At 42.4% G+C, this 18,398-nt stretch overlaps 2 protein-coding genes across 2 annotated transcripts; one reads left to right on the forward strand and one right to left on the reverse strand.

Annotated features, from left to right (window-relative positions):
• Positions 1-1,317: 1,317 nt before the first annotated feature.
• LOC128301618 (MAP kinase-activated protein kinase 2) lies at positions 1,318-14,998 on the reverse strand. Its single transcript, XM_053038590.1, has 7 exons — positions 14,233-14,998; positions 6,706-6,845; positions 5,746-5,810; positions 3,357-3,639; positions 3,067-3,277; positions 2,871-2,996; positions 1,318-2,794 (listed from the first exon to the last, which is right to left on the reverse strand). The coding sequence occupies exons 1-7, from the start codon at positions 14,428-14,430 to the stop codon at positions 2,705-2,707; spliced, it is 1,113 nt and encodes a 370-aa protein (XP_052894550.1). The 5' UTR covers positions 14,431-14,998; the 3' UTR covers positions 1,318-2,704.
• A 1,681-nt stretch (positions 14,999-16,679) lies between these two features.
• On the forward strand, positions 16,680-18,383 carry LOC128297753 (U6 small nuclear RNA (adenine-(43)-N(6))-methyltransferase). The gene is made up of 2 exons (XM_053033445.1): positions 16,680-16,886; positions 16,960-18,383. The coding sequence occupies exons 1-2, from the start codon at positions 16,713-16,715 to the stop codon at positions 18,349-18,351; spliced, it is 1,566 nt and encodes a 521-aa protein (XP_052889405.1). The 5' UTR covers positions 16,680-16,712; the 3' UTR covers positions 18,352-18,383.
• The last annotated feature ends 15 nt before the right edge of the window (positions 18,384-18,398 follow it).

The following is an 18,398-nucleotide window of genomic DNA, read 5'->3' on the forward strand; positions in this document are numbered from 1 at the left end:
TATATAGTATATATAGAATGTACCTCCCGTAAATTCATTCCAATCCCCGCTAAATATATATATATGATGGGCGAATCGGTTCGCAAAGATCACTGTTTATCGTCGTGTTGGTGGTGTACCGCATTCATTTCGCAATTTGTTTTACAATAACCTTCCTTTTCGTTTGCATTTATTCCTTTGTTTTGTTTTGCTGGACGAAACTTTGTTAACGAGCGCGCGATATATGCGTTTAGTTTAGTTAGCTTAGGTGAATGCATATCAACCGGCCCGCGCATTCAGTTACCGAATATTGAACAACCTTTCGTTTCGTGTGCTGCTTGAAGCCGGTAAGAAGTGGATAATAAATAGCGCTAGCTGGGGAAGGAATTGGATAGTTGAAGGGGGTCGGACAGTAGTACTGTTTCCGTAAACATTATTACACGTGTTTCGTTGTTTCAGTTATGTTTCTCCCTTCGGTTTTCGCCACTGTTTCGTCCGTCCTAGCAGATTAAGCCGTACCGTTCAACAGTTAAATATTTTGTTTAGTTTTGCCTACGTTCTTTACACAACCGGTACTGCACCGGAGACAGCCATTGTCTCAAGCATAGCAGTGATTGACCTGCAGCATGTCGCATATTGGCGTTGGCCGCTTATCAAGTGGATTGATTTTTGTGTGGGTGCGAGTGTTGAGGTTTGTGGCTGAGGTAATGATGGACATTGGAACACGGAATGTTTATTGCGTGATGCGTAAGGAATAAATATAGCGAATAGCGAGAGATCTCTAGCATGAATTTACTAACAACACACACACGCACACACTTTGTGACATTTAAATGCTTTTTTAAAGAGGAAAACGAACACGGGACATTAGGTATACAACTTTAGGTAAAGATATAGAGTGCAAAGAAGCATCCGGCGAGAGGAAGGTACATAAATTGACAAGATGTTTTTCTTACACTAAAGCCAAGCACGCAATCCCCCTTTCGTTCTCTCCCTTTCCGTACTACAAACAACAAAAGCAAACATCTTTGTACGATTTAATGCTAACAATCGGTACGTTGTTTCGAACGACAATTCGTGTTTTTTTTTCGTCGACCAATACGTTCTGTTTAAGTCTTTTTCAGTTCCTTCCCGATTTGTCACACCTGTTATCCTTTTTTTTTCGCTACGGTTTTGCCCACCGTTCCGGATCCCGGTGCGTTTAGTAATTGTATCTGTCTCTTCAGATGGACGAATTTGGCTGACCTACGACCGGACTTCGTGTCGAACTTTTTAAGCCTGTGTGTGTGTTTGTGTGTGGGTAGGCCAATAGCGAAGCTTCAAACGGTCTATAAGCTGTCCTGCCGCAGCCGCCGCCACGGGGAGTTATTTGTTTTCGATTTTTACTGTTTTTTTTTGCTGTGCTATAATATTTGATTCAAAATTCATTTTCACTTTAACTTACTCCTTTCTGTCTGATTCAAGCACAACTATCGTACCGTTAGTAAATCGTCTTCTTTCCACGTGTGTGTGTGTGGCTTAACAGTTATATTTTTTGTTTTAAAAAAATATAGAACTACATTGCCGGCATTGACCGACCGAATTCAACCTTCGTCTGTTTTGCGTATCACCTTTCCACGGGATGAACAACAAAGCTAAAGAGGGGCATCACACAACAGCAGCACCATTTTGTAGTTATATATTTATACATTATATATAGAAACGTGATGTTTTTGATTTCTTTTTTAGCGGTAAGCTTTAATTGTTTGCCGCCAAAGCGCCTTTTCTATTAGGTCTACAAGTAAGTTCCTGGCGTTTTATGTAAGTTGACTTTGACGGGCTTATTACCAGTAGCAATCAGTAGCTGTATTATCAGATGAAACTTTTCCTCGGTTCTGTCGCGAAGACCGGTGGCGCTACCATTACACCACCGGACCGCTCTCGGACCGGTCAATTAAATTAAATTCACAATTTCGTCTCTTACACTTACGTGTATGAACTGTACACTGTACTGATGCAGTGGGCACATGAACAAATAGCTATCCTAAAACAGCTTGTTCAAGCATGCCAAAGTAAATCAGAACAAAAGGTTGTAAGTCGTTGTCTTAATAGTAGTAGTATTAATAGTTTTAAATTAACAATCGTTTGATTAAAAACCATTCTCACGATCAAGTCCTGCAACTTTGGGAAAAAAAGATACTCAGGAAACTTACTTGTACACCTAACAGATCGTACCTTCAAGCTACGAAGAAATCCGAAGGGAAAGATCGTCTTTGTGATTGTTTTTGTCGTGACCGCGTAGAAGATAAAACCCCCAATCCAGTTGATAGCGTCACGCACGCTTTATAAAACCGTAAGCTATCTAACTCTAATTGCAACTTTCTTCTGCTATACGAATAAAATTAAACTTTCATCCAAGCGGGTCATACCAGTAGTTTGCAGTAAAATGCTTAACACTGTTTAAAAACTAGTCTTTTTTGTTGTAGTTGTAAGAACTCTTTGCCTAAACTAACTGGTTGGGGAGAGTATATGAAATTAAAATGGAGGCTTTACGGTTTAAACACTTTTAAAAAGCTCCTCTAACTGTTTGGAGCTGTGTAACGGATCGTTTGCTTGCACGCTGCAATTGTCAGTTATCTAGGTCTATACCAAATGCAGTGAACGGAAAAGAAATGTACGTGTGACCACAACATGGGCCACACAACGTCGACATTAGCACAAAGAGGGAAGGGCCACAGAAAAGGAATTATTCTTTGGGGAGGGGTTTCTCCTCGACGCGCTTCCGCCGCTTATTGAGCAGTGCATTGTTTGAGCTATCCAGATTCTTGATGTGCATCTGCGAATGATATGTGCATGGATGATTATCGATTAATCGTAATATTTAACCGTTTTATGGTTACGTTTTGTCTCACCTCATAATCCACTCGCATGTTCGCCAACGACCGGGTCATCTCTTCCTGCACCTCGGGCCATATTTCTTCGCCCTCTTTCAACATACGGCCAGTGTGTAGCGGTGTTTGAGGCACCTCCGTATAGCGCTGGGTATGATTGGAAGGGAAAGAACAATATAAAGTACTCCACTTTAACAACGATCCGTTGCAAACCTACCCGAATCCATGGGTTCATCATGACTTGTTCGATAGTTAGACGCTTCTCCGGTTCAACGTTGAGCATACCCTTGATTAGATCCTTTGCCGCTTGGCTAACCTTTTTCCACTCTGGGTTTGGGAAATCGTACTGCCCGGTACGGATACGAGCCTTCATGCCGGGTGAGATGGCAAGCCCCTGATTGCTGTAAAATGGTGGAAATCCGCACAACCTAGAAAAGACAACAAAAAGGGAGACAAATGTTACATCGAAATAGTACCAGACTGTAAAATTGTATCGCTCTCACTTACAATATGTACATGATAACGCCCAGCGACCAAATATCACAGCTCTTATCGTACTTCTCCGGTCCGAGCACTTCCGGCGCGACGTAGTACGGCGTGTAGCACGGTGTTTGCAGCGTGTCCTTGATGAACGTTTCCTTCGAGAAGCCAAAATCTGTCAGTTTTAGTATGGCGTTCGGGTGGGGCGATGTGTAGAGCAGATTTTCCGGCTTGAGATCACGGTGTGCGATGTTGGAATCGTGCAAGTACTTGACAGCGACACATATTTCATGCATGACTTGGGCGGCCTCTAAACATTTCGGGGAAGGGGGGGAAAAGGGTCACAGGTTTTGGGTTTGGTTGGATTGGAATGGATCGGAACGGATAGGAAGTGGTGAAAATAAGGAAACAAGTAGACGGCACAAGCCACAAGACGTAGACGAATAGCAAAGGAAGAGATTTTTAAGTAGAGAGAGAGAGAGAGAGAGAGAGAGAGAGAGAGAGAGAGAGAGAGAAAGAGAAAAAAAGATGATATGGAAAAGAACAAGATAATGAAACCATAATGATATTGAGAAATAATGGTGCAAAAGGATATATAAAAATAAACGAAAAATACACCTTTGCATCAAATAATTATTGAAATTAAACTGAATCTTGCACAACATAAAAGTCTTGCTGAGCGAAACTGCAAAACGATAACTACAGTCTGGTGATAAGCAATTATCATTCCGCCATCCGTCGTGCAGTAGAAGAGCATGCGCGAGAGAGTTTAAATATTTCTTTTTTTACACCCAATAGCACTTAGAAACATTTTAAGGGAAATTTTGAATATTATTCGTTGTATCGCGACACTCAAGTACACCTCGTAACATAGTTATATGAACTTTAAAAAAAGTTATATGAATATAATTCATACAGTTCAACCAATAGATAATAAATATGTTCTAGCAAGTTATTAAGTACTTTCAAAAATACTTCATTTTAAATTGACGTTCTATTAACATACATAAGTTTCCAAATTCCGGACGCATTTACAGCGATTTTGTCTTGTATATTTCTACCGATTTCTCTCTACTTTTACTATCTTTGTGGATAACGAAAACGAGGTAAATACACATTTTTGAGGTTATTAATTAAAGCTTATCTTGGACATTGTAAAACATATACGAGTAACTAAAGTAAAATACCATACACAAAAATTTACAACACAAAAACACTAAAAGTTGAATGGCACTGGTCACTGAACATTTCAAAATGAATGATTTTAAAATTATTTAGGAACATATTACTATGAACCATATACTTTACGATTATGCGCTACAATGTTATTTGTGTTTTTAACACAGTTTATAATAGTTATATGTATCGAAAAAACACTGTTTCCGATTTTTTTCGAAAAACGATGCGAAAAATAAACAAACGTTCATATACTTATGTTACGCACTACATCAGCATGACACTGGACTAGTCATACACGCAACATACAACCAGCGTGCGTGCGTGCAGAAAGAGGAAGCATCACTTGTAGCAAATTCTTTGCGCAAACCATTATATCTGCACAACACCGCAAACGCAAACACCGGCGAGATGGGTTTTGCCCGGGGACGAATGTAAATGCACCATCGCATTTATATGTAGGGTATGGTGAAATACGATAAACAAACAACCCGCGGACACCATGATTCATGCGGCTTAGTCATACGCCGGGAAGAGTAGAGGAATTCGATGCGAACGGTAAGCATAACACACAAATGGAGACGATGATAGATTGCCATTGGGGTTTGCGGTTTGAGTTCGCGACGGTTGGCAGCGTCGGTGCCCTAGAAACGTCAGATCAATTCACTGCCCTTTTACCATATGATGGCTTGGCTTTATCGTTACTAGCCATGATAGCAGTAAAAGCCATGTCTGGGGTTCCGGTTGCTAACTATCGCCTGTCGTAAAGATTTCATTTCTAACGCATGCGGTGTGTCCACGGACACCGAAAGGAGTTGTTTGAGTTGCACTTTCCCCTTTCGATTCAACACGGTACTTCGTACTTCTGCCTGTGCATATTATATTCAAAGCAACATCCACATTTTTTTTTGTGACGTACGATCATGCAAAGATCGCGTACGATCGCTTTAAATTATGAATCTTCTGATTTTTCTGTGTGCTTTCTCATCCACAACAAAGCTCAACTGTTGAGACGTGGCGCAGAAACTGTAACAGGCCCCAGAACTGCCCCAACAGTGAGCCCGGAATGCACATGATTAACAATATTACGGTCGATGAAATGTTTTTCGAAATGTCGATGAACGTTTTAGGATGCAATTATGGTGAAAAGTGTTATCGACACCGCGCAGCGCGCTATCAGCCACACAATGTAAGTGATCTACGGGGGATGCAGTTCGATGTTAGACGGGCGTATTATTACCTCGTTCCGTAAATGGACCATCCTGTCGTTCCTGAATTCGTTGGAATAGTTCACCACCTTCCATACTAAAAAAAACAAAAAACAAAAAAAAACAGTAATACATTAACAAAATTCCTTAACAAACTGATGTACTTTAGCTTCATTTTTCTGTTTTTCTTCGGCCCTATATGCTCTCCCCGTTCCTCACAGAAGCTAAACTAAAAATATTGAAGGATTGGTTGATTGATATCACAGTAACAGCGTTAATCTAGTAGCAGTAGTTTTTCATCCGCGAGGGTTAAATTACTCTCGAACCGTTATACAGTCCGTAACATAACTATACGACACCCTACGACAAATCATTGTTTTTAGGGTGTGAATTATCATTTTAAAATTTGTTTAAAAGATGTGTTCATTTAAGAATGTCAAAACTAATAAAAACCCCTTTCTTGTTGGAGTTTAGCAACTCCTGTAATGCAATTCTAAGGGTTCTGAACCGAAATTTAATGTATTTTGATTTTCATTATTTTAATTGCACCGATTGGTTCCATATTTTTTTCTTACCGTGCTGTAAAGATAACCTTTTAAAACATGCGTTTGAATGGGTTATATAAACACTTAAAACATATGTAAAAAAATGCGCCGCCAAAGAATTCTACAACTTGGCAAAATATTGTTTTCATCGACCTTTTAATATTATTTGTTATTCTCAATAAAAATGAATGTCGTATAGTTATGTTACGTACTGTAGTAGAAAGCGACACAAAAATATACACTGCTTAAATATAGGACGCGCACTGGAGGAATTTGTTCCAATTTGGGAATGCGAGACTTGTGTGTGCAATTGGTTCTGCGGAATTACTGAATATTGAAGATGACGAAACGCTATGCGGTGTGTGCTACTACTCCTAATAATGCTACTTAATTATTCTGGTAGATTTGTAGACCCCGGCGGTCAACTGTATAACGTAAATATATTACCATTCCATAACGACCAGTAAACATCGATTGCCGCTGTAGCTATTCTCGTACACGTCGATGATATTTACAATATTTCGGCATCCACTCGCCCGCCAGTGTAGCTCAACCTCGCGCCGTGCCTTGGCATTGTCGTGCAGTACCTGCGTGTAATGTAGCAGAAACAATAGAAACAGTTAGCCGCCTTGTGACTAATATATGGGTGTGGGAAGGGCTGTTAAATCGAGCATCTAATTCACCGAAACATTTAAACGATAAAGAAGAGTTTCTTGCTCTAATGAGTGTGTGGCCAACCGTCGTCTTTATCTTCCCGTCTCTCCCCATCTCTCTCGACAGCAATTGTGCTTGTTTAAGCTGACCATACGACCGTAAACAATCTTACGTTCCCACGCAGGAAACGCTCCTTACGGATGTACTCTGACATCATCCAAGTGCAGCGGAACTGATCACAGCCGTACCAGATTAAGCAAACGAGGAAGGAAAGGAAATCGATCGAATTTTTGCCGCCACTTGAGACTGCCGGTACTGGGGAAACTGTCACCATCGTCATCATCATCATCCCATACTTCCCAATGGCGTGGCGCGGCATCATCGACACCACTGTGCCGGAGCGACTTCACCATGGAGCGTTTTAATGACCGTTAATTACCGCTGGTGCACGGATGGTTGAACTACTAAATGCTGTTCCAATCACTTTATAGCTTACGAGATCGGCTGTAAAGCTGGAATAGAGCGAGTCGGAACATCATAAAACACTATCGCCCCCAGCAAAAGCGTCTCCACCATTGGCCATTTTCAGAAAGAGTAATATTTAAAAAAATCCGTTTGGCGATATGCAAAGGCCACCTAAGACGGGTCAAATGATGATAGAAAGTAATTCCACCCCGTACTATTGCTTAGCTCCCGGGCCCTGGTTCCTTATCAGTATACTTTATAGCAATCCGGCGCTATAGTTGGGACCGTACAAGTAGGCGCACGTGCACAAAGAGATTGTACAGTTCGTTTGAAAACATTATAAGATCTCTCCGATCATTGTGATAGTTTTTTCAACATGCAAACATTAATGTCAATTTTGAGCATGTAGAGCTTTTGGTGTCCTTGCCAGACCACTCTCTTAACCGCCTGTCTCATCAAAAGACCTACGAATGTCAATTGTTAAGAGTCAGACGCGTCCTCCCCCCTTCATATTTAGCCACATTATCAAAAGTTCTAAGGGTTTAAGGTTTGTCTTAACTTAAAAAACTCAAGGTCGAATTGACCTTGGACGTATTGAACAAGAGTAGGAAATGGAGAACCTATGATATCCTTCTACAGATTTCAGCTGCATTTCCGTATGAGTGAGATATTGCTACCAAAAGGCCGACATCATCAAAACAACAACGAGTGTTTGACCTGCTCCTAAATCGCTCACGCCTCGACCGCCTTCGTCTGCTAATACATTATGCTGGCCTTTCTGCAGGACGCATCAACGACATCACTCCATCCATCTCAATTTGGGCCTACCACGCTTCCTCTATTCCGGTAGTCTCATCCAGTCAGTCTCATCCTAAAACGACACAATGAGGCTGGAACGTCCGGTGTCATTCTCATGACATGACCGACATGACGGAGCCTGGCGAGTTTAATTCGCTGTACGATAGCGAGTTTGCCGAACAGCTCGTAGAGTTCTTCCTAGTGTCGTTGCCATTGTATCAAGACACAGAATGTAACAATTATCGCACCTTGATACGTCCGGTAGTCCTCTGGAGCATCGGTAGCGATCTTGAAACGGATTGGTGATCTGACCATATCAGCACGATGGTGTCCAACTAAGCACCGCGTGCAAGGAACAAGAAAAAAACAGTCCCCTGTGTGTGATTTGAAACGTTTTGAATAACGTTTGCAACAACTACTGAAGTATACTGAATATATAAATTGAAATTTTTCAATGTCATGAAAATGACACCGGCCGAACTAGCCCATAAAGTCCGTTGAGGTCGTCCATAAGGACAGAGAAGGCGTGGTAGGCCCAAGCTGAGATGGAGTGATAACGTTCATGCGTCCTAGAGAAAGGCCCGAAAAATAGACTAGCAGATGAAGGTGCTCTACCGTGAGTGGTGTAGAGGACTGCAACAACAAGAGCGGCTGTAGCGCCGAATAAGTTAGTAAGTTATAAATCATATGAAGGATTTAACATATGATTAAGGATTAAGGAATTAAATTATGTGAACGACTCCGAATAGCTTGTTTCAACACTTGTTTGTTTAAACTAGTTTAAACTATTTATTAATTTGTTTCTTTTTGGAGTTGAAAAAACCTCTATCCTAGCTGGTGGTTTAATGCGAAAAGGCTTATTGCCCTGACGCTCACTGATTGCGATCCCTTTTTTGTAGCGAGCGTCACTTAGCCGACGAACGAAACTGGGACTATATAGAGTTTATACAGTTCCAGTACTCACTTACGCCAATGAGACATGGACTTTATCTAGCACTGACGAAACCCTCTTAGCTGCTTAGTTCGGGAGGAAGATGCTCAGCAGGATTTTTGGTCCCGTATGTGTAGAAGGACAATGTTACATTGATGAGTTATATGAGCTGTCGTACAGCGAATTAGACTCGACAGGCTCCGGGAGGTCATGACATCCAGTTCATGTCATGGCATCATTTTAACTTTTTGAAAAACAACATTACGGATATGTTGGAGTCGAAATGCTCTGTGGTCAGATTAAAGATGCGTAACAATAGAGTGAAATAACCGAATTAGTGTTTCACTTATGTTAACGTTAAGCATTGCACATCTGGTCCAAATAAATAGCTTCAGATGCTTTAGTAGTATAGATATCGCTCCGTTAAGTCTAGTATACACAAGGATCGAGTCCAAAATCTCACCCGGAGAGCGATCACCTGTAGCAGGGGTCGGCACAGCTGCACAAGGCCAGACAGTAGAAACAAGTCATAGATGATATCATAAAACCATTGTAAACATTTTTTTATAAATTATTCAAGATGTATCAATTTTGCTGGTACACATACTATTTTCAAAATTATGAATGCAAGTTGTCCGCAGTCCTTTTACAATTATTTATACACTTTTATGTTAGTTTTTTGTATATCGTTTTAATGCTGCTTGGCTTAAAATTCTTAGAATACAAGCGAAATGGGAAAACCAACGTTGCAGATCAGTCGGAACGTTCACCAAACTGTACCATCCTTTAGCTCTGTCTATCGCATGGATAATCGATACATTGGGGACATTAGGCTTCGATTTGTGCGTGGAACTTCTCTTAAACACAACTGTCTTCATTGAACACAACTGTATCATTTGGAGCAGCTTGGCGCTGGTCTTTACCCAACAGAACCCTTCCAAAATCCCATCCTGTTCAATTTTCCATCGAAAGGAATATTTCATTTGCTTTACAAATGGCAGGCAGTAATGGCAAGTAGGTAGGACGTTACGCCAAAAGGAAAAAACCTTCTGTATTACCGCTTGCGCTCTAGATTTAACGTTGAAGCTACTTTAGATAGCATTCAACCCGACCAAGCATTAATTGGTCGGGACAAAATAAATTTTTAACGTAAAAGATAGACAAATAAGACCAATTTGATGTCGATGATGGTTCCCGTATATACAATATTAGTGTTCGCGGTAAAGAGATCTTGTGTTGTTTTAAAAAAGTCAGCCGGATTTGGCACGCGGGCCGCACTTTGCCGACCCCTGCTTTACAGCAACGATTGGTAAAAATGGATATGTGGTTTAAATAACTCTATATGGTTATATGCCAAGCATTGAAATTCTGCTAGTAATAGTAGACCGTTAACCGATACTATTTCCTTGTAAACTTTAAAACCTACTCAAAAACATTAATTTCTCGAAGCTTGCAACGTTTGTTTCCCGTTTTCTGTGTATTCGCTTTGAATTTCAGTCGACATTTACACATTTGGATTAGCACTGGCCTAGTTGGCCGGACTAGAGCAAAATATCTAATCAGAACAGTGATAAAAATAAACCACAATCACAACATGTAACAAGACAAAACGGTAGCTATCGCGTCGTGGGGCGTCTGTTTAATTTGTAGTTAACATATAAATTCCATTCCATATGGTGAAATTAGGTCTTGTGGTCATTTTATTGAATGTTTAACCTAGAAAATTGCTCCTTTAGTGGAAATAACTTGAGATAAAATTATCACTGGAATGTGTGCAAATAGGGAGAAATCAACAATATCAAATCGTGTATCATATACCTCCTGCACACCAGAGCAAACCTTTTAACATTTTATAACTTCATCGATATGTGTCCATCATCATCAGCAACAGCATGCTAAAATATATCGAGCATAAAACCGGTAATGATAAGAAGTTGAAGTCATTCCCTCTCTGTCTCTCTCTCTGTAACGCAAGCATTATGGTGGCACTAATTTCAGACTGATTTATCGCACCATTTTCATATCAACAACTGATACGAGGAACGTGTCGTTGGCATGTACAACGTGTGTAAAAAAAGGTTTGGCGAAGAAGTGCTCCCCAACGGCCACAACCCACTTTCAGCTTCCTCCCGCATCCCGTTCCTTGCTATGCGTATATCATGCCGAGGTGGTAAAGATAAGAAGGTGCCGCGGATTGTGGTGTTACTGCCAGTGGGGCCTCCAGTGTGTGTCTGTCCCGTCTTCTGGGTGGCAAATGACGAAATGGGTGATTTTTGCATAACTTTGCATCGTCGTGACCAGCGACCGCCGGTGGACCCGTCGGGAGCGTGTGGGCTTGTCTGACCGGATCATTTATGATCTATTGCTTTGCGGCAAAACTGCTGCTGGTGGTTTGGCCGTCTACCTGTGCCTACTGTACCTGTTGCCGCATAGCAGTACAACTTTGAACAAGCAAATTTAATTAATTCGGCAGTTTCTTCACGAAGAATGTTCATGATGTCATCTTCCTGTCCTCCGTATTGTGTTGATCCTCGTGCAAGGTGTTGCAGTTTGGTGCAAATGTAGCAGCAAACCGCGCTTTGCCCTGCTGCCTCTAGCTCGCGTGTGCATAATTGTTATTTCTGACGGTTAAACTATCCTTTTGCATTGGGTAGGCCGCCAACCTCTGGTAGACCAGACCAGACACACCACATACGTACAAATTCCGCTGATTGATGTGTTTGGGTTGGTAGGGGCTAGCACGGGGCCAAAGTCAGACCATTACCTCAGTCACGCCAATTACGAATTGCGATTGCATTGAAGTCCGCCTATGGGAGGGCACAAACACGCTCTCGGCAGGCCAGCTAAAGTATGGTGGTACGCATCTATCTCATCTCGCATGACATTTGTCAGCAGTGTGCTAATTAAACGACCGTACCATCGGTTTAATCATGAAATTATTACATCGAAATTTGCTCTCCGGAGCAGTACAAGTAAAGGTTCCAAATCGATTCGCCTGTCTCATGCATAACCAACCGTCCAATTGCCATGCCGTTGCGGAGGACGATTACGCTAAGCCACCAAAGAAACCTTACCAGTTTCCGGCTGGAAATAGATTAAAAGGGTAATTGGCCAAAAGGCTAATGGAACATTACCGGGCAACCTCCAAACGGAATGGGGCGCCACAATTGGAAGGCTTGCGGAAAGGGGGGGACGACGCACAAATACTGCGCGTGTGAAACTGTTATGGAAATGGAAATCCATTCCGAGCACAATGCAATAAAAGAGGACAAATTTCGCGTCACACTGAATACATACAAACGCGTGAACTGATAGTTACTATCTAAAAATATACAATGTTTTCACGCTAATTACGCATTGATCCAGTGTTAATTATAACCACCGATATAGGTAGCGTACAATGCGGTTGTCTCGGTGATGTAGATGGTAACGGTGCCAGTTACTTACACGACGGGACCGGTATAAAAATCCCATCCGGACTGACTTTGCAAATACAGGATAAAATTAGGTCAAATAAGCCAATTATGGTAGCCATGACCTCTAGCACAGGTCACTAGATCAACAAGAAAAAGATAGCGTATATAATGCACTTAACATTTCAAAGCATAATAAATGAGCCTCAACATTTACATTACCTTGATCAAATTATCGATCAATCATTCATGTAAATCTTTAAAATATCCACTTTTGAAATTATGTTATGTTTAATCTCCTAATGACAAGGAGGGGTTTGCCCTGCAACGAAACTTGTTTAATTAATTTCAAATTTTGCCTATTGGATTTAATAATTGTTTACCTTAAGTTGAGCAGCGTACGTCAATTTTCGATTAAAACGTGTTCTTTTTGTTTCACTCGTCACAGGGCATGAACTAATACAAAATGATGTGGTGGGATAGAGAAAACGGGCGTGTATTATGAGCTGCTGAAAAGGATAATACACTCTGGTGGCCTTTTTAGAGATATAAGTTTTGGGAATATTTAAAAATACGACTCTTCCTCTCTCTCTCTCTCACCCGTGCAGACATGGTCACCAAACCGTTTCCAGGAAGCTGTTACTGATGATCAAGAGGACTACCGGATGTATCAGGTATGTATATCAGGAGTCTTCTTGGTGCAAAACTTTGCATTGTAATGTTACTTATGAATTGTAACAATAAAAGTGTTATAATTTTGTAAAAATAGAAACAAAAAAATATATTTACACGCTAAAATATCCTGGTGGATATGGATGATCCTCAATCCAATCCTTAAGGCTATAAACAGATGACTAATAAATGTGGATTCGGAATAGTCAGTCCTGCGTACGGGGGGATTGGGTCCGGATTTGATTTTGGTACGGTCTGTTCGTGCGAAGACCGGTGCCGCTCCCATCATGCCACCGGGTCGCCCCGATCACTGAGGTTGGTGTGCCAAAAATAAACAACTTAATGCACCTGCCGTCGTAAACTAGCCTAACCCAACAGCGAAACTATTGTGGAATTGCAGGGCAAATAATCAGCAAATGGCGGTTATACAAGAGAGAATACCACTATTACACAATCATTTTCAAATCTTTTATGTTATGAAATTAAGTTTTCCCAAAACAAAAACTATAATTTGCGTTAATCCAGATTTACAGAACCGTAGCTGAATGTGATACAACACATGGCGCTTATCATGTGGCACACAACTGCAGTAATGCGAGATCGTATCAATCTGGCTGAGCAGATAATACTGTATTGAACCACATCGTAGTCACCTGAGGGTGTTCGTTGATACGTGGACAGCAGCAGCAGAGAGAGATATACACAAAACCGCAAATTGCTTCTTTGATAGTGGTCACCATCGTAGCAAGAACGCTAGGAGTGTCATTGTTACTACCATAAACGCACAAATGCTGTAGCAGATTACGCGGAAACGCCTTTAGAAGATCTGCCCAAGTACATCTACTACGTCGTGCGCGCGTAAAGTATGATGGAGAGATGATGGGAACATGAACATCGTAGAAGGCCATGCTCCGTTGGGGTAACAATTATAAACCTCAACAAGGAGGAGTCGATGGCCAACGCACACAGGTGTTGTAAGTGTTTGAATCTTTTGCTTCCGCCTTCCTCCTTCCCCTCAATCCCTCCACACGCATATCGTACCTTAAGGGCATATTTTTGGCCCGCCGATTTGCTTGTGCACTGTACCACCTTGCCGTTGATGCCGAGTCCGAGAACCGTGTTGGAAATGTCGTAGTCATCCGTGATCGGTGTCATCTTGGGTTGTCGCGGCATGGCCATCTGCTGCTGTTGTTGCTGCGTCGGCAGCTGTTGAACCGGAATCGGCTTCATCGCGTACATGGTGCGATGATGATGGTGACGAACCTCCTTTTGTGCAGCTAGTTTTATTGTCCAGCCAGAAATAAACAGGCGGACAAATTTCGGATGCAATACGCACTAACTTTGCAGCGGTAGTGCAAAAATGCGTCAGACTTGTTTTGTTTACTTCGGACTTTCTCTACACTTGATGACACTGTTTGAATCACTGCGTGTGGGAAAGGTGGCACATGGGCATTGGGCGCATATGTAGCGCGTACGGCGGCACACGTACGTACATGCAATTATATAACAAAATCACGAAAGATGGCACACACTACGCATCGGAACTGTACGCCAACAATAACAACAATAGCTGTACACACTTCTCGACCGCACTTCACTGCGCACACGGACGTTCTAAAGGAACAATTTGGGGAAGATGGACAGACGGGCGACACAATAGCAACTGATCACGCAAACAACACACTACCGCGTAGGAACACAAATGCACAGGTAATTCCGGCACGGATTTTAGTTGGAAATGCTACCGGAAACGGGGGATCACTGTCTGGTTATGCTTTCTTCTATGCTCGCTCCACCGCACGTAGCATACGGTGAAATCTTTTTGTCATTGTGTCATCAACGCAAATAGGCATTGGTCTAACTTGGTTGGTTGGTTGGTTGCTGACGAAATTCGATTCAATTTGTTTTTCCCCAGTCATACCATCCGCAACATTTCTCTATTCATCTTGGTATGACGAATGACGTTTGTCAGTGTCAAAGTTTGTGCTGCCGCCCATGCTGCAAATTCTCTCCCGGGAAACTGAGCTACAGAAATTTCCCGAGGTATGCGACACTCGAGTTACGTGAATTCGAGATACGCGAATCTCCAAATTTTAACAGTTGCTAATTTTGGAAAATGGAAGAAAATGGAAATGGAAGAAAAAGCCAGGATGTCCGGTTAATGTAGTTACCGACATGTGAGGAGTTGATTTTCTTACACCGGTTATACATTATCGTTAATATTGCTTTACCTGGTCGTTCTGCAAGTATCCTAGATCTTGGAACAGCTGCAGCACGTTGCCAAAACGCAACGTCCTGCTATCCAGGATTTTGAATAGACCCAGACTGCATAACATGTTCCAAACACTGTCGCAGGGTCCTAATCTCCCGTTTTAACATCTTCATAGTTCTAGGAAGCGGCGTACATGCGACAGGAGATATTCGATGGTCTTACTCGATGGTCGAAGATGTTCTAACCGGTACAAACACTGTAGTTAAAGGTGCTTTCGATGGTGCTGAATCCGGGATGCTGCTGTTGTCTGTTGGGATGGCTGGCGACGGCACATCATCGATGTGCGGTTGTTCGATTGCATCAATTGCACTCAGGACAGAAACGCTTTGCTCAGATACCAGCGGCCCATTTTCCATCAATGAAGGTACTAATAAGGACATTATGCCCGGCAGCGGTGTAGATGAATCAAACAATGATGCTGCATGAACAGTTCCAGGCTTAACACGATTTTTCCGTGGTCGCTTTACCCTGGATACTGGTTTTATTTGTCGCTTCGCTTCTCTTTTCTGTTTCTTTCCAGCAACACCCCAACACCCGATTCCAGATGGCACAGACAGTGGCCGTGCTGAAGGGGCGACGGCTCCTTCGAATCGACCATTGGCCCCGGAGACTGCAAAGCAAACGGCGCAAGCTGCGTTGTGGATGCTCCAGTGATGCTCCGGATTTTAACAAAATGTTTTTCAGCACTTCGATTTCCCCTGTCATGCTGGGTGGCTTTTTCTGTTAGTAAGCATGTGGTTTCTAGAACGAATTCAAAAATAGCTGTTGTTACAATGTAGAATTCAAATGGTATTTGATATGCGTATATTATCTTTCACAGATTTGATGCACGAGCGCGGGAAAGCAGCAGCCAAAAATGTTCATGAAAGAAAAGCATTGTATGGAAATGTGTGGATGTGAGTGTGCACATGGCTCCACGTTCCTTCCACGTTCCCACCCCCGAACACTTTTGCTAATCGGTCCACAGTTCGGCCAATTTTTGTCACAAGTCTGATTGGGGGGTTTGACGCAGTTCCATTTGCAAATGATAGGTGAAGCTTTTTCACCGGAGCTCAATGTTGACAGTTCACGCAATCCGTCATTTTGCTTTGCTTTGCTTTGCAACAGTTTGATGCCCTTGAAATGCCGGGCAGTATATAAATTTAAAGCAATCGGAAAAGTTAACTCGCACGTTATTGCCAGTATGCAACTCCAATATTGAGGATTTTTATTTCAGCCTCAAAGGAAAAGATAACTTCACTTGAATCGAATGAGGGAGAATAAAACGAAAGTGATGGATTTGTTTCATTCGAGCGCCCATACGGCAAAACATACGGGTATGTCGGTCAACGAATTTATGCACCCGAGAAATCTATATCGGCAAAAGCCCAACTTTCAACTGTTGATTAAACAATTTCCCGAGCTTAAAGAGGTGGCCAGTGTGGTAAGTATATACGCGCACGCCTTGTGTATCAGACACGTTTTGCGTCCGGCATTAACCCAGTGTCAAATTGCAGGACTTGGCAGGCAAAGTAAAGCTAGATTATCGTAAAAAACATGCTGTTCATTTGCTATCGAAGTGTTTGCTTTTGCGAGACTTTGGCCTCAAGCTGGAACTTCCGCCGAACAAGTTGGTTCCGACGCTGCCTCTTCGACTGAACTACATCCACTGGTTGGAAGACATCGGGTCCGTAGCGCAGTGGCCGGAAAAGGAAAAAGTTCGTGGCATTGATATCGGTTGTGGAGCTTCCTGTATTTATCCGCTGCTTGCAGTGGTAATATCCCAGCAGCGGTGGCACATGGTTGCGATTGAAAAGGCGGAAGACAGTTTGGAAAGTGCCAAAGCCAACGTTACGCGGAACGAGCTGCAAAGTTGCATTAATGTACAACCACAAACCCTGGAAGGAGAAACAATTCTGCTGGACGTGCTGAAGAACTTTCCCGGCGAACGCTTCGATTTCTGCATGTGCAATCCGCCGTTTTTCGATAGTAATTCCAACGAACTAAAGCCACACGATCGTACCGGAAAGCGGCGGGAACCTTCGAACGCTAGTACCGGATCGCTCGAGGAACTGTGTACGGAGGGTGGAGAGGTGAAGTTTATTACCCAAATTATAGATGAAAGTCTTCAGCTGAAGGATCGCGTTTCGGTGTACACAACGATGATAGGCCATAAAAGCAGCTACGAGAAGATATTGCGTACTCTTAAACGGGCGTCCATACATAACGTTACCGTGAGCCGGTTTTGTCAGGGCAATACGACACGATGGGCCGTAGCATGGAGTTTCGATGCTCAACTGTTGCTGTCACTCGTTACCAACAGTATTAATAGGACAAGCGATAATAATGGGTCTCCTGGGAAAAAGACAGCGTTCGGAAAACCAGTGGTATGCAGAATTTTCAGCACTAGCGATATGGACTCAATTCAAGCTGTTAAAACATGTATCCTGTCAAAGCTTCAAGCAATTGCGATTGACGTGCGTGCTGTTGTCGAAACGAACAAAACGGAAGGAATAATATTGGAACTTACCGCACGAGAAAACACGTGGTCGCATCAGCGAAGAAAAAGACGTGCCGCACAAATCAGTCCAAACGGAACGACGGCAATAGAAACACCGAACGGAAATGAACAGATATATAGCGAAAAGCGACCAAGACTCGGTGATGAGCTGCATACGAACCGTTCAGAACAGACAGCTCCTCACACAGACGATCCTTATTTGCGCGCGGCATTGAACATCCAGCGCAAGGAGGATGGATATTATTTAGCGCTCCAATATGTTGCTGGTATTGCTGGCAAAGATGCAGTTAATCAGATTTTACAGTACCTTAAAAATACGGCTAAAGCTGCAGAAGTTACCGCGGATGTAGGTAAACAGCACGGTGCCGAATACCTCCCAAATAGTTAATTTATGGCAACATACCGTTAATAAATGAAATGTTGGACTTGTTTAAT

Source organism: Anopheles moucheti, chromosome 2 (genome assembly GCF_943734755.1).
Source record: "Anopheles moucheti chromosome 2, idAnoMoucSN_F20_07, whole genome shotgun sequence".
NCBI lineage: Eukaryota > Metazoa > Arthropoda > Insecta > Diptera > Culicidae > Anopheles > Anopheles moucheti.

What these genes read in the sequence shown, in the direction of transcription:
- LOC128301618 (XM_053038590.1), bottom strand. Translation starts at nt 14,430, where the DNA reads ATGTACGCGATGAAGCCGATTCCGGTTCAACAGCTGCCGACGCAGCAA. An exon ending in GCCAAAAATATGCCCTTAAG is followed by an intron (nt 6,846 to 14,232) that starts GTACGATATGCG and finishes CATTACACGCAG; the next exon opens with GTACTGCACGACAATGCCAA. An exon ending in TGGTCCATTTACGGAACGAG is followed by an intron (nt 3,640 to 5,745) that starts GTAATAATACGC and finishes CGAAATGTTTAG; the next exon opens with AGGCCGCCCAAGTCATGCAT.
- LOC128297753 (XM_053033445.1), top strand. Translation starts at nt 16,713, where the DNA reads ATGAGGGAGAATAAAACGAAAGTGATGGATTTGTTTCATTCGAGCGCC. An exon ending in TTAAAGAGGTGGCCAGTGTG is followed by an intron (nt 16,887 to 16,959) that starts GTAAGTATATAC and finishes GTCAAATTGCAG; the next exon opens with GACTTGGCAGGCAAAGTAAA.